This window comes from Mustela putorius, unplaced genomic scaffold, assembly GCF_011764305.1.
Source record: "Mustela putorius furo isolate JIRA1106 unplaced genomic scaffold, ASM1176430v1.1 tig00000592_pilon_pilon_pilon, whole genome shotgun sequence".
Classification (NCBI taxonomy): Eukaryota; Metazoa; Chordata; class Mammalia; order Carnivora; family Mustelidae; genus Mustela; species Mustela putorius.
Window position 1 is genome coordinate 12,083,431 of NW_025421426.1, and position 14,729 is coordinate 12,098,159.

The 14,729-nt window shown below is 51.0% G+C and overlaps 1 protein-coding gene and 1 long non-coding RNA gene across 18 annotated transcripts in view; one reads left to right on the top strand and one right to left on the bottom strand.

The window, feature by feature from the left end:
- PTPRT (protein tyrosine phosphatase receptor type T) overlaps positions 1-6,425 on the top strand; it is a 1,056,651-nt gene extending 1,050,226 nt beyond the window's left edge. For all 12 annotated transcript variants that reach the window (XM_045082202.1, XM_045082207.1, XM_045082203.1 and 9 more), the window contains 4 exons: positions 1,691-1,816; positions 2,595-2,758; positions 5,372-5,507; positions 6,323-6,425. In XM_045082202.1, coding sequence (XP_044938137.1) covers positions 1,691-1,816; positions 2,595-2,758; positions 5,372-5,507; positions 6,323-6,376 — 480 coding nt within the window. In that variant the 3' untranslated portion in view covers positions 6,377-6,425. The remainder of the gene's footprint in view (positions 1-1,690; positions 1,817-2,594; positions 2,759-5,371; positions 5,508-6,322) is intronic.
- LOC106005272 overlaps positions 1-14,729 on the bottom strand; it is a 198,836-nt gene that overhangs the window by 55,513 nt on the left and 128,594 nt on the right. For 2 of the 6 annotated variants that reach the window (XR_006607379.1, XR_006607375.1), the window contains one exon: positions 5,353-13,877. This is a non-coding gene — a long non-coding RNA (uncharacterized LOC106005272). Of the gene's footprint in view, positions 1-3,604; positions 4,967-5,352; positions 13,878-14,729 lie in introns of those variants that run through there. The other 4 variants (XR_006607376.1, XR_006607378.1, XR_001178512.2 and 1 more) reach the window with 4 other exon arrangements.

Sequence of the window (14,729 nt, forward strand, 5' to 3'; positions counted from 1 at the left end):
TTTCTCTGTAAAGGACCAGACAGGACATATTTTCGGTTTTGTGGGCAACTTTGGGTTATGCGGGGTATTCTCAGTTACTCGAATCTGCCATTGTAGTTTGAAAGCAGCCACAGACAATACATAAATTAAACTGTGGCTGTATTTCAGTCAAACTGTATTTGCAAAATCAGCCAACGGGTCAGGCTTACCCTGTAAGCCATCATGTGAACTTGTTATTCCAGAGCTGGAATTTGGGTTCTTTTCTCTCTCCTATATCCTCCTTCCCTCCTGCTTTTCCACTCTGGTTCTGGTTCTAGAGGAAGGCTGGAATTAAAGATGTTTTTGCACGTGACTGTCCAGGGAGAGTTGGCTGTGCTCTCTCAACAAGAGGGAGAAAGATCATTTTTGTGAAGATCCTGCATCCAGGGAACCACCATGGCCATGGGTCACCCATCAGTCTAGCTCCTTTCTGCAAGCTCAGATGAAAGACTTGATCCCAAGCTGCATTCAGGAGCCTTAGTGGGTCTTCCTGAGTCTCAGGTACATTTTGCAGTAACTTCCCAATGGTCGAACAGATGGCCTCTTTGTCCACACCAGGGCGGTCCCCAGCAAACCCGCAGCTGCAGTCTTAGCTCCCCTGCGTGCCCCAACTCTGGGGCCTACAGACCTGCACAGGGTCCATCTCCGTGCCCCCTTCAAAACAGGGGATTTGCAGAAGCGTGCTTTGCCCCTCTCTGAGCCACAACCCGTGCCACCTACCTGAATATTCTTTCCCCAACTGAAGTCATCTAATGGCTCGAACATATACAGGGGAATAAATTACTCTCTCCTTGATGGCGGTATAAATGTGGGAAACAAATTAGGATCTTAAGCCAGGGTTTCTCTTTGCTCTATTTCTCTTTTGGGGCTGGACTGCTCTCTGAGAAGTATGCCCTGTAGGATGGCTGTTAGCATCCTGGCCTCTACGTGCTGGAGGCCCACAGCATCCACCAGGTGTGACTTTCAGAAATGTCTCCTGACGTTGCCAAATGTCCCCTGGCTGGCAAAACCACCTCTGGCTGAAAACTACTATCTTTGGCCAGAGGGCAACCATTGCCTTTTTCTCTCAAGGATAAGTCCTAAATCCAATTCCAGAAAAATAGGAAAGATCACAGGCAGGATCTCTCAGCACCATGTCACCTGATCTTCCGTGGGAGAAAACAGGCCTGGACCACAGCAAGCGAGCAGCAGAGCCAGGATAGGGACCCAAACCAGTCTGATGCCACGGCCTGTGTGTTTAAGCTACTGAGGATCTAACGATAAGAGGGACACTGGGAAGGTTTTTCCAGAATGGGGAAGTTTGCTTTGCTTTGCGTTGAAATAGAGACTGTACTTGTTCCAATCCTGCCAGTATTTCAAGGGAGGTATTATTCCCCCTTGCTTTACAGAGGAGGAAACTGAGGCCCAGCGACCCTAACAAATGGTTTGGAATCAGCAGAGCAAATATTTTATAAGTGCAATGTTTCTGTGTCTAGAGCTTTTACTTTTCAACAACAGACATGGGTGGCTGCTCCCGAAAGGGAGCAGGGTCAACTTCTCCCCCTACTACTGTTCCTTCCTAGCCAGCATGTTCTGCAGGCAGTAAGAAGGGGCCTGGTGATTAATTAGCCCGGCGGCTCCCATGCCTCCCTCAGCCTCTCTTTTTCTCTCTCTGACCTCTCTCCTGCCCCAGCTCTGTATGCAGTACTGGCCTGAGAAGACGTCTGGGTGCTACGGGCCCATCCAGGTGGAGTTCGTGTCCGCAGACATCGACGAGGACATCATCCACAGAATATTCCGCATCTGTAACATGGCCCGGGTAAGTGTCCAGCCAGGAGGCTGTGCTGTGCTCTCCGGATCATCCCGTCCTCAGGGAAACGATGCCTCTGCTGACTGTGGCTTCAGACCCAGCAATGGCTCTGACACTCAGAGACCCACGGGGAGGCCTCCAGCCGGCCATCTGCCTCTTCCCTAACACATGGGCTGCCTTGTGGTCAAAACTTCTCAGAATTCGGTGCTTCCCCACTGCTGTCCTGTTTTGGCAGGAGTTGACAGGGTCTTTGATGGGATCCAGGAAGCTTTGGGCTAGACTCTGAGAACACCAAGGTGGAAGATGATTAGTTGCTTCCGGGGGGACTTTACCAGCTGGGTGGAGGAGTATTGAGTGGGCGGGAGCAGATCAGACGTCTGTGAAATGGCTGAAGATGGCTTCGGTCTTTACCATTTACTGGGCTTCCCAGGGTCCCAGAACTCCATCTCTACCCTCAGTTCCCTGTCCGGTGGGAAGGTGATCTATGTTTTGGCACATGAACCTCGGGGGGAGAGAAGAATTCTGCCCAGTAGAGTCAGGGAAGGCTCTTCCTAGAGAAAGGGACATTTGGGTTTTGGAAGCCAGTAGTTTTCCAGGGAGAAAGGAGGTGCAGGGACGTCGTGGCAGGAGAATCCATATGCACAAAAGGAGAAAGAGGAGTGTGTCCCCATGACGGTGCAGCCTCGACCCCATTCGGTCTGTCTCCCGCTCTGGTGCTGCAAGCCCGGGGCCCTGTGAAGGGCTTGTGTCCCTGGAAGAACTGCCCTGACGGCCTCTCTGTTCTCAGCCTCAGGATGGGTACCGGATAGTCCAGCACCTGCAGTACATCGGCTGGCCGGCCTACCGGGACACACCCCCCTCCAAGCGCTCTCTGCTCAAAGTGGTCCGACGGCTGGAGAAGTGGCAGGAGCAGTACGACGGGAGGGAGGGGCGCACTGTGGTCCACTGCCTGTGAGTACTGCGGAGGGCTCTCTGGTGGGGGTGGGGGGGTGACCGGTGTCTGTCCTGGGGGATGCCACTGGCCATAGGCATGCCTGGCTATACCACATCGCAATATTCCTTAAAAGTCAAGGGGTGTGTCCAGTCAGAATGGCTAAAATGAACAAGTCAGGAAATGACAGATGCTGGCGAGGATGTGGAGAAAGGGGAACCCTCCTACACTGTTGGTGGGAATGCAAGCTGGTGCAGCCACTCTGGAAAACAGCATGGAGGTTCCTCAAAAAGTTGAAAATAGAGCTACCCTAAGACCCAGCAACTGCACTACTGGGTATTTACCCTAAAGATACAAATGTAGTGATCCGAAGGGGCACATACACCCAAATGTTTATAGCAGCAATGTCCACAATAGCCAAACCATGGAAAGAACCTAGATGTCTATCAAGAGATGAATGGATAAAGAAGATGTGGTATATATATACAATGGAATACTATGCAGCCATCAAAAGAAATGAAATCTTGCCATTTGTGACGACGTGGACGGAACTAGAGCGTATCATGCTTAGCGAAATAAGTCAATCAGAGAAAGACAACTATCATATGATCTCCCGGATATGAGGAAGTGGAGATGCAACGTTGGGGGTGTGGGGGGTAGGAAAAGAATAAATGAAACAAGATGGGATTGGGAGGGAGACAAACCATAAGAGACTCTTAATTTCACAAAACAAACTGACAGTTGCCTGGGGGAGGGGGTAAGGGAGAGGGTGGTGGGTTATGGACATTGGGGAGGGTATGTGTTATGGTGAGTGCTGTGAAGTGTGTAAACCTGGAGATTCACAGGCCTGTAAACCTGGGGCTAATAATACATTATATGTTTATTTTAAAAATTTTAAAATTATTTTTAAAAAAGTCAAGGGGTGTGTATTCGAGGAATTACAATCTTTCATGGACTGGGGTTGCCCATTTGTTGCCCTGAACTAAGGTTATGTGACGTTATTAAAGCAAAACCAGGAGGCCTTTCGCAAACATCAGGGGTAGACCGGCCGCTCCCCAGCACTCCCGATAGGGGGGTCAGCCCCACTCCCCCAGAGGAGGCACTATGTGTCCTGTTAATCACAAGAAAGCTGGGGTGAAGTGGCTTCCACCGACCAGATCCTTGAATTATTTCCCAAAGAAGAACACACCGTGATCTTTCCTCTGCAGAGTAAATATTTCTGGAGCCAGTGGAGACTCTAGCCATACCTTCCTAACCTCAGAATCGAGTTGTCTTTACAAAACAAACTTACTGTTCCTTCTTTCAAGCAAGGGGTGCATGCACCTGTCAGGAAAACCAGAGAGACATGCACACCCACAGCTTAAGGCCACCACCTATCACAATCCTTTCTTCCCCAAGGATGCAGATCCCAAACCAGGCACCGGAAAGATGCCATGAGGTGTCCGTGTCACCTAGATGAGCGCAGTCAGCCAAACCAAGCTGTTTCTGCCCATATCCCGGACCCTGGCAACGGGTTCCCTGCCACCGAGCCCCTGCCCCCCATCCAGCTCGCTTCCACACACTCAGGGGGCCTCCCCTTTGGCACACAGGCACACCCATCCAAGGTATCACTCTACCAGGCCCTGGGACACCTGTGCCCACTCACCTCTTCCTCTTGGACTCTGCCATTCTTGCTTCAAAAAAGTACTAAACCCTCCTTCTGTGTGTGGGGGGTTCCCTCCTCCTCCCACAGGTGATTGTTTTTTAGCCTGCTTTTAGGAAGGAGTACCTTTGTATCCAGGTCCCCCTCGCCAAGGTGACCCACAGTTTGAACCAAAGGAAAGCACAGGCATGTCCTCCTATCAACAGGGACGGCGGTGTCCTTGGAGGCCAGAGACACAACAGACATCAAAATGTGGGCGCTGGCCAGCGAACGGAGGGCAGCTGTCTGTACCTGAAACAGCTGCTTGTTGGGTGTCCCGTAGATAAAACATCTGGGAAACCGAGAGCCTTGGTTTCCATCCAGATGTTCTTTAGACACAGGCCATTACATAAAATCATTAGTTGCTGTTGGCAACACGCCCAGGAGTTCCGAATCGGGCAGATTCCCTATGGGACTTTCTGTAAATAGTTGGAGGGGTGTTTCCATGCACATGAATTACGGAGCACCGGAAAGGAGACACTGAGCGATGACCTGCCAGGAACCCTCCAGCTCTTCTCTCCCGTTCGGCAGTGTCTTGCCCAGAGACCTATCATTTCAGGATAGACCATCTCAGACACACCCAGCCCCACCTCCAAACCTAGGCTGGCTGACCCGAGGCTGTTTTTGTCCTTAGCCGATGGAAAGAACTAGGATGAAAACCACCTGGAACCTTCCACGTGTAGGTAGACCCAGAACCTCCTTTTGGACAAGGATCTGGCTAATCCAGTTCTCAAAGAGCATCTAGTCCAACCCTCCATTATAGGAATAGGAAAAGACTTGCCCAAAGTCAAAGCAGGTTCATGGCACCGACAGGACTCCAACCACAAAGGCTTCTCTGCCCTAGCCTGACTTTGCACGTACCCAGCCAGCCACTGCCCACTACTCCTGATGTGGTTTCAGGATCAGGAGGTGCTTGGGGGCTACATGGCTTACCTCTTCCCTCTGTGTCTAGAAATGGGGGCGGCCGCAGTGGAACCTTCTGTGCCATCTGCAGCGTGTGTGAGATGATCCAGCAGCAAAACATCATCGACGTGTTCCACATCGTGAAAACACTGCGGAACAACAAATCCAACATGGTGGAGACCCTGGTGAGTGTCCCAGGAGGCTTGTCCCCCAGCGGGGTGGGGTAAGGGGGGGCTCTCTGAGAGCCTCAGATAATACAAACGACCAGCAGCTGGCTGCTTACTGGGTCCGAAGGGCCACAGCCTCTGCAAACTGTTACAACCTGCCGGGCAGCCCAAGTATGCATCCTGATACACTAATCCTGGGGATTAGGGATTCTGGCTTAGGATAGTGTGAATTCTATTTTCAAGTCGGTCCAATCCTGTTCTAATTAGCGTATGTGATTTGCACGGCGGTGTAAGCACGGGGCTCCAACGCTGTGCAGAAAGAGATGGAGAGCATGTGGGCCAGTGGAGCCCAGATCCTCAGGCCCACTGCACAGACCATACACAAGGAGCTTTGCCCTAAGAGTCTTAACCTACTCGAAGCATGGTCCTACCCAAACTCCGGTCCGTAGACCGGCAGCGTCAGCATCACCTAGGCTCTTGTTAGAAATGCAGGACCCCAACCCAGTCTGGATTTACTCAGTCAGAGTCTGCATTTTAGAAAGACTCCTGGGTGCTTCATAGGCACCTTCCAGTCTGAGAGGCACCTGAGTCCAGAATGGTGACAAGGAAGGGAATGACCCACTGGGCATCTGGGAAGGCGTGGGTGTAAGGCACCAGGCAGAACTTGGGGGAGGTTCAGATAGGGAAAATTATGTGGACAATTTTGCGATGACTGTTAATAGGGCTGTAGCTAAAGTTTCCTCCAAAATCTGTGTCTCTAACCTAAATGCCTTTCCTTTTCATCTCTCTCTCTCTCTTGCCTCCTTTGCTCCCTCTGCCTCTCCCCCTCTCAGGAACAGTATAAATTTGTATACGAGGCAGCACTGGAATATTTAAGCTCCTTTTAGCCTGACAGGATGGGGAGCCTGCGGGAGCCCAGAGGCTGCAGCAGCCACGCCCCCTTTTCTGTGAATGGCAGTGACTGGGCTCAGGGCCTAAGACGCGGCACCCTGCCCAACTCCAAGGAGAATGCTGGTTGTCCCATGCCCCGTGGTGGGCTCTGCACCTTCCGAGGGGTCTCCTGTAGCTGCTCTGAAAGGCCCAGCCTCCCCTTCCACACTCAACCAGCTGAGGCCACCAGCCCATGCAGAAGTGCGCCCATGGCAAGGCCCCGGATTTTCCCGTTCCCAGACCTCCTGCTTTTGCTCTTTTCAAGTTTGTGAATCTCCTGGCAAGCCGACTATGTGAGTGTTGGGGAGTGAGAGCCTCAGCAGCACCTCTCTGCCCTCCTCAGCAGCACCTCCCTACCCCTGGGGTTAGAGGGGCCGTGTGTTCTACTCCTCCATGCTGTCGCAGAAATGACTGGGCTCTTGGGGTGGGGGGTGGGGGTCCCTGCTCTGCTGCCCCTTGTAGTGTCCTTCAGGGATCTCGGGAACTGGACACCTGCCAGTCTGGATCAGTGTGAAACTCGGGATGCTCCCGAGACCACAGTGGAGGCCCCCTTTTTCACACCTAACCTGCATGGGGCTTGGCCCAATACCGTTCTGTATCCCACGGCTAGCCCAGGCCTTGACCTGTCATTCACTGGCCAGCCCACTGTGTCCACAGCCTTTGGTCAAGGTTCTTTTTGCTTTTTTGTAATCAGTGGGAAGGGGGAGCGTGGGATTTTGCTATTCTTCCATGTCCTCATCGTGAAAAGGAACCATCTCTCTGGGGCAGGGCTCTGGCTGACCTTGTGTGTTTTGGATGGTGGGTGATTTGATTATTTTCCAAAGCGTGTATGAAAAGAAACTTTCTTTTGGGGGTGTAAAATCTTAGTCTGTTATGTCAAAATAAAAGGGGGAGGGAAGTTCAGATGTGTCACTCTAAGACAAATCTCTCAGACCTGTCATCTTTCCTGGCAATGTCCTTAAAAGATTCCCTCTCCCCCAACTCCCAGCCCAGAACAGCACTGCCATTGAGCAAGGGTGACAGGCTAATCTGAGGACAGTCCCATCAGCTTCTGGGACATATAAAATACCAGCTTTGTGCATCATCTTGAATCTCCAAATTTGAACTCCCTCCTACAGAACTCCCTAGCTGCCATCGTGAGAAAGGCCACAGTGGACCCAGGTGTCCTTTGGTTTAAAACAGGCCAAGGAGATCACACCGCAGATCTAGGATCTTATCCAAAGTATGGGTGAGTCAGTGACAGGGAACCAGCATCTGCTAAGCACCTACTGTAGGCTTGGCACATTCCATATGACATTTCATGTGGTCTAGACCCCCTTGAGAGGACTACCAACCTGTCATCTCCACTTCACAATAGGAGAAACTGAGGCATCTCGCTCCATGATGAAATTCTGGGTTCCGAAAAGGCAGACATTGGTGATAAGACTTCTTCATACCGTTGTCTTCATCTTTCTCAGCAAAGCAGTTATTTTACAGAAGGGAAAATAAGGCTAGAAACTTCCAAGCAGAGAACTCCACAGTGGAAATCGAATTCTTTCTTTCTGATGTGAGTTCTTCTGGGAAGCCTAGACTTTCAGATGCATTTCAATAACTCCTTCCCGGCTCCCCAAGAAAGCTAGTCCCTTCTCATTTCTCTGCCAGTAAAAACAGCTGCCTGTTCCCTCTGTCTGTGAGGTCTGCTGGCCAGGGTCACACTCCCTACCTTGGTCTCTACTAGGGGCTCAAGCACAGTATCTGACTGCCTCGGGGTGGTCTGGGATCCAGGAAGCTCCACTTGGAAGCTGGTGTAGCCCCAGACAGGGGATGAGGAGCACAGAATTCAATAAGGCACAGTATTTGCACGTACTGGGGAGATTGTCGCCCAGTGCCAAGGTGGTAGAGCACACAAGTATTACAGGAAGCTGGGAGCAAGACTCTGCCTGCCTGGGCTTCGTAGGGGAGATGGCATCTATCCCAGCAAGGTCTCAACAGGTAAGAGAAGGAAAGAAAGGAAATCAGTCCAAGGGATCAGGATGTACAGTGGCACAGAGGTGTGACAAGTCCTTGGGCTGGGTTTTTACCCTTTACAAGAACGGGTCTTGGGCCACTTTACAAGCGATGAAACTAAGGCTCATGACGGGGATATCGTCCCAAAGATTCACATGGCACGCATGTGGCAGGGCCTGGATGAGATTGGGCTGGGGGCAGGGGGCAGGCAGTAGGGTGGGCCGTGAGCCCAGCCCGAGCACAGCACCGCAGGAGAGGTGGCCGATGAGTAAGGTCCGGGAGAAGAGAGCCTACCTGGAGTACAGTCCACCCGTGTGGACCACAGGGGGCGAGCCAAGCTCCTGAGTGATGGGCTCAACTCCGTGTTAGAGAGACACTCTCGGGTCCCAGTGGGGCTGCCTCTCCTCTTTCATCAGACACTGTGAAGACATTCCCTGAAGTGCGTGCTTTTTAATATCACATCTATGTGTCTGTCTGCTCATTGTTTTGTTGCTGGAACAAAATACGCAACGGGTCATGAGACCCGGCTTCTGTGAGACACTCAGGATCTCTGCTCTACCGTGGAGCAGGGTGGCCGGCCTGGGCCTCCAGACCCGTGAGGCTGGGACATGAAAAGAAGCTCGCAGAAGCTGTTGCCTTTGGCCTGGGTTCTGGAGCTGTCTGGAAGTCCAGGGACACCAGACTCGATCACGGAAGGGCTGTCACTTTGGAAGTTCCAAAGGAAGCATCTCAAAGGGAAGGAAGGCAAAGGAGCCCACCTCCCCACGCCCCGCCCCCCCAACCCCCAGCCGGGAACTCACTCTTCTCCTTCCTAGGTCCCTTCCCTGGTAGGCTTGAGCAGGTCCCCCGGCTCCAGTCCACAGCTCCAGCCACCCCTCGTGCCGCCTGCAAGGAAGCGGTAGCAGAGCAGATCAGCCCGTCATCTTCTCTTTTCTCAGATCCTGGCTCATCCATGCAGAATGGGGGAGGGGAGCTAGCCAACACAAAGCCTCAGACTGATTCTGCTCCAGAAGGGGTGACAGAGCTGGCACGTGGAAATGACACTAGCTTCTATCATTTCAAATGGTGAGAATCCAAAATGGGACTTCAGGGAGAAGGGAAATCATAAAAACTCAGGCCATGGTGGGGTACATGACCCAACCGGGGCCGGCGATGGATCCCCAGTGAAACCCCCCATTTCCTCAACACCCAGCCACTCTCCAAAGCAGGCAGGGTGGCGAAGGGGTCTTGGGCCACTTTACAAGGGATGAAACTAAGGCTCATGCCGGGAATATCGTCCCAAAGATTCCACATGGCACGCATGTGGCAGGGCCTGGATGAGATGGGGTAATGGTGCCCTGGAATTTGGGCTTGATCCAGTCCTTGGGAAACAAGAACAAACACCACCTCCCCCAAGCTGTCTTCCCACCCCAGCACACTTAGAGGGCTGTCTTCCAGAAGGCCGAGGAAAATCGTATCCGTGCTCTCTGAGCTTCTAGAACAGGAGCCAGCCTTTCTTCTCCAGGGTGCCCAAGAGAGTATCCCCACTTAGGACAGAGCCTCCTGGTGACCTAGTTATGGACCCTGTTCAGAGATGTGAGGGACCCTCGCCAGTCTGCATGTGTTTGTGGCCTAGAAGGCTTCAGGAAGAATCTTGGCTGTGCCTCCATGCGTGCCCTTTCACAACCGCCCGGGCCTCTGGATGACCACAGCACACGCCCCCCTTCATGGGGACAGAAGGATCCAGTGACTTTTCCCGCCGGCCCTCCCTTGGCATGTGGCCTGAGCAACGGCCTCCCAAATGGCAGCCTTCCCACAGAACCAGGGGAGTTGAGTGTGTTGAGGACACTAACCAGTGAGCTCACCCAATTCTTCCTGCATCCCTACGAAGTGTTTGTGATTGTCACCATTTTACAGATGAGGAAACGGAGGCTCAGAGAGGAGAAATCCATTGCCCACAGCTGCCCAGTTAAGTGACCAGGGGAGCCAGGAATTCAATTCCTTCTGACTTCAAAAACCAGATTTTTGTCTCAGATTTTCCCATGGGTCTACCTGTAATGGCAAAGGGTAGAGTGGAACAGAAACCCAGTGGGTCTCGTAAAGCCCAAAGCAGACAAGCTTAAAATTCCTTCACAGTTTCTTGTTCTACTTTGACAACTCATGCAAGACTTGCATGCCACTCTAATTTACCTGATTTGTTTTAATAGGACTATTTTTTAAATGATGTGCCCTGGTCCTTCCAGTGATTTTGGTCCTCTCAACTCCCTATGACAGACCCTAGGGAATCATATCCCAGTCAGAGAGGCGTGGTGTCTGGCCATACTGCTTCCTCCTGAGACCAGTTCCAAACTCAGGCTCGAGACCAGCTCAGCTTTCCCTAGAAAGATGCTTTGGGGTGGAAGTACCATGACCTCACTGTTCATGGGTTGATCTTGACTCCAGTTTCTTCCAATTTGATGCTAGAAGGAACCCACTGGCATAGCCTGGAATGTTGACAATGTGCCCATCTGGCATGGTGAAGGCTGAGCCTATAATACCCTAAAGGAAAAGGAGAAGATGTACACAACCTTTCTGAGCAGATTTCTGAATGCTGGGGCTTCTAGAAGCTGATGCCCTTTATCTAGGAGGAGTCACATGGTTGCTAATAGGGACAAATCTCAGGACATGCTTTACATGAGGGGCTGGGGTCCAGAAGGCTCCTCACTTTACTTCAATTACATGTACCTACTGGGTTCCTGCAACAGGCCAGGGCCCCGGAAGGGGTACTTCCAGGAAGCACAGGTTATCATGGCCCAGTTCATCCCTTGGCGAGGCAATCTTAAGTTCACATGTCAGCTTGGCCATTTCTTAGCTATACAAGGTTGGGCCAACCAATTAATGGAAAAAGATGTGAAAAAAAGCAGCTTTGGCCAGGTAGAAGGCATAGATTTGGAGAGCTTTGGGCAAGAAAACAGGAAGGCAAGGCCAAGAGGTTGGGACCCAACAGAAATGTTCAAGAATGCACACAGACTACAAGGCAAAGTGGTCACTTCTGTGGCCCAGCAGGATGGGGATGGGGAAGGCTGGCCAGGACCACTGGAAGCAAGAATGATGCTTTAGAACAAGTCTTGGTATCCTGGAGAAAAGATGATAATTTTCCCTCTGACCAATCAAATCATATCTAATCATCATCTGTTCACCATTGCTAAGCTAGCTCTTGTTGAATGTTCTCGTGAGGATCCACTTTCCTCCGCTCTGGTATGAATCCCCATTGTGTGCATGTAGGTATCAGTCTAGTCAGGCGGTTGCAGGCAGAAGTGAGGCCCCGAGGGGCATAGCCAGGTGCTCACCATGTCATCTCAGCAGGAGTAACTGCCCTACCCAGACACAGAGACACAGAAGGAGACACTAATTCTCCTATACCTCATTGCTGTAGAACAGAGTGAAGAAAGCCACCCTCCTTGAGTCTGTACCTGGCCACCCCTGGGCTAGACAGACAGGCCATCAGCACCCAGCTAAGTCAACAGGAATGCCATGGGAGACACAAACCAGTCCAAGAGTAAGAGGAGCAGGATGCTAACAGATTGTGCTGGGCCAGAGCTGTGAGGACCAACAGTCAACCCCAGCTGCAGGGCACACCAGAAGACGAGCCATGAGTCCTATGCATGGCCATTTCATCTCCAAGCCCTGACCTGCCTTCCCCATCATCCAACTAGTCTGAGTTCCTTCTCAGCTGATGCCAACACCAAATCATAGCCCCATAAAATAGGAAAAAGACAAAGGGACTCCAACTAGAGATGAGAGGAGACTCATCCTTGTTCCTGTATTCCCATGCAAGGGTTCAAACTTGGAGGTTCTCCACGTCTACATAACTGAAAGGGATAAAATTTGTGGTACTGGTGTCACCTGGCAGGGATCTGCCTTTGAGGGCAGATATACATACAATATATATATATACAATCTGAGCAGCAGGGACAACATCCATGGCAAAGAGTGGAGGGGGCCATTGTATTCATTTCCTCTGATGCATATGTCAGGACATGACCAGCAGAAGCACAGCAGAGATGTCTAAGCCATACTAATGCACACAAGAAGACTTTCTTCTGGTTTGCTGGTAACCAGAGATAGACTTTTGCATACCACTGGCTGTGAAGCTATCCTGTAGAGACCAAATCCAACTCTTGCACCCCTCCTGCCTTCATAAAAGATGGGACCAGGTCATCAAAAGGGCCACATTCACCCCCCATGAAATCCACTCATAAATTGTAGGTCCCCAAGAGGTGGAATCAGCATCCACAGTGGTAGACAGCATGCCTGGCGTCCTGGCTATCTAAGAGCACTGAGGCTGATACAAGGGATGTGAGAGAGCTCAGGATGAGTCTGTAGGGAAGACCTTTTGGGGCTGGACACCATGGAACTCGGTGCTGCTCTGGGGGATGGGATTTGGACCCTGATCCTTGGCTGGGATGTTCAGAGAATGAGAGTCTGCAGGCGGTAGAGCACTGGACAGGAGGGTATTGGTGTGCAAGCCTGGAGTTCAGGGTAATTCATATAATTCGTGGTTCCTTCATGAGTGGAGCTCAGATTTGGGGGAGGAAGGGGAATGTGAAATAACCTGCCAATAGTGCACAACCGCATCCCTGAAAGCTTCAGGTATCCAGAAGCCCAACCTACTTCAGTATCCAGTATTCTGGATACAAATGCATAGACGTCCTGTGGGATGATCTGACAAGCTCTCAGTGCTCACCATGCCCCTGCCCCTCCCACAGAAGATCAGTAATGGAAGGTATTCCTTGGGTCAAAGCCCCAGGGCAGTCTGGAGGCTCAGAGGGCCAAGCAGTGTCATCCCAGGTCAAATCAGACTTCCAAAGGGTCAGGCAGAATGCTAGTGCCCATATGCCTAGAGGTCATTGGACAAATTCAAGCACAGTTTGCTTGTCCCTGGTCACTCTTTTGAGTGGAACTAGGATCAATGCATAAAGCTTGATGACTGTAAGGAAGAACTTGCTGTGTGCCAGAGAGGATGAGCTGCCCATCTCAGCAGTGGTCCAGCAGAGGCCAGACTTTAAAGGGAAGAAAGAACATTGCTGAGATGACCTTAACTCTCCTCCACCCTAGATGAGTGATTTGTTTTGGAGATGGGACTGTATTTGAACTCCGTCATTCCTATAGAGCACAAAGCCAAGGTTGTGCTTGGTCTGTGTGGGTTGAAATCCCCTACTCTCCTGCCCAACCAAGTCTTCTGACCATGCAAGCCAAGACACTGCTCTGGCCCCCTATCCAGCCTTCATCCAGGCTAGTTATCACCAAGAACTCCAGAAAGACCAGCTACTTTGCCATAGACTAAATGCCCGAGATCTGGGATGAGACCAACCCCAGGTCAGGCCTACTGGCCATCAGGGACAGCCAGAACTAGTAAAGGTTCAAGCAGGACCCAGAGCAGAGCTTTGCTTACCACACACAGTATCTACAGAGGTCACTTCCCACTCCCCGGTCGAGGCCTCTTGGAGCAGACTGCAAAGGCAAAAAGCACAGGGACTCTATTGGCATGTAATTATACTCATCCCCAGGGCATCCGTTTCCTTGCCAGGGGGATCCTGGGCTAGCCCCGGTGAATCCAGGCTATCCCATGTTGGCAGTCAGACTCAAAAGCACTTTTCTACCCTCTGTTTTCACCCGCCATCAAACTAGCCAACAAAAGGCAGAGTCAGGGCTTCTAACATCGCCTTGGCTACTGGACACCATCATCGCCCTCTAAGGGCCCTCATGGGGTTCCCACTCGACTCTAGGAAGACTGACATCGTCACATCCACTGGGCATATGATACTGCATGAGACCAAAGTCTCCACACTGTTTGCAGCCTTCTCCGTGAATCCCAATGGCCTGCGCTTGTACAGTTTGGGTGTTTGATAGATAAAGCACGTATGAGAAGAGAAAACACAATAAATCAACTTTAAAAAAAAAAAAAGCCAGCACTGTGCTGTCTATGTTCTTGTTTTCTTTTCTTTTCTTTTCTTTTCTTTTTCCTTTCCAGTTCTAGCTTAAAAAAGCAGAAGGTAAATAATGTCAGGTCAATGAATATCAGATATATTTTTTGACTGTACATTACAGTGACGTGTAATCTTTTTACACTGGCAAGTCCATCTTATTTATTCTTGTAAATGTTCCCTGACAATGTTTGTAATATGGCTGTGTTGAAAATCTATACAATAAACCTGTGACCCTGAGATTCATGTTTTCCTAAGATACTCGCCCTGGTGTCTTCCTGGGGTTGGATGGGGGTGTGGGGAAGAGAAGTGGAAAGAGAAGGAGGAAAAAATGTAGGGTTTCTTCGTGTTCATTTAATCCTCAAGTCTACAATGCAGG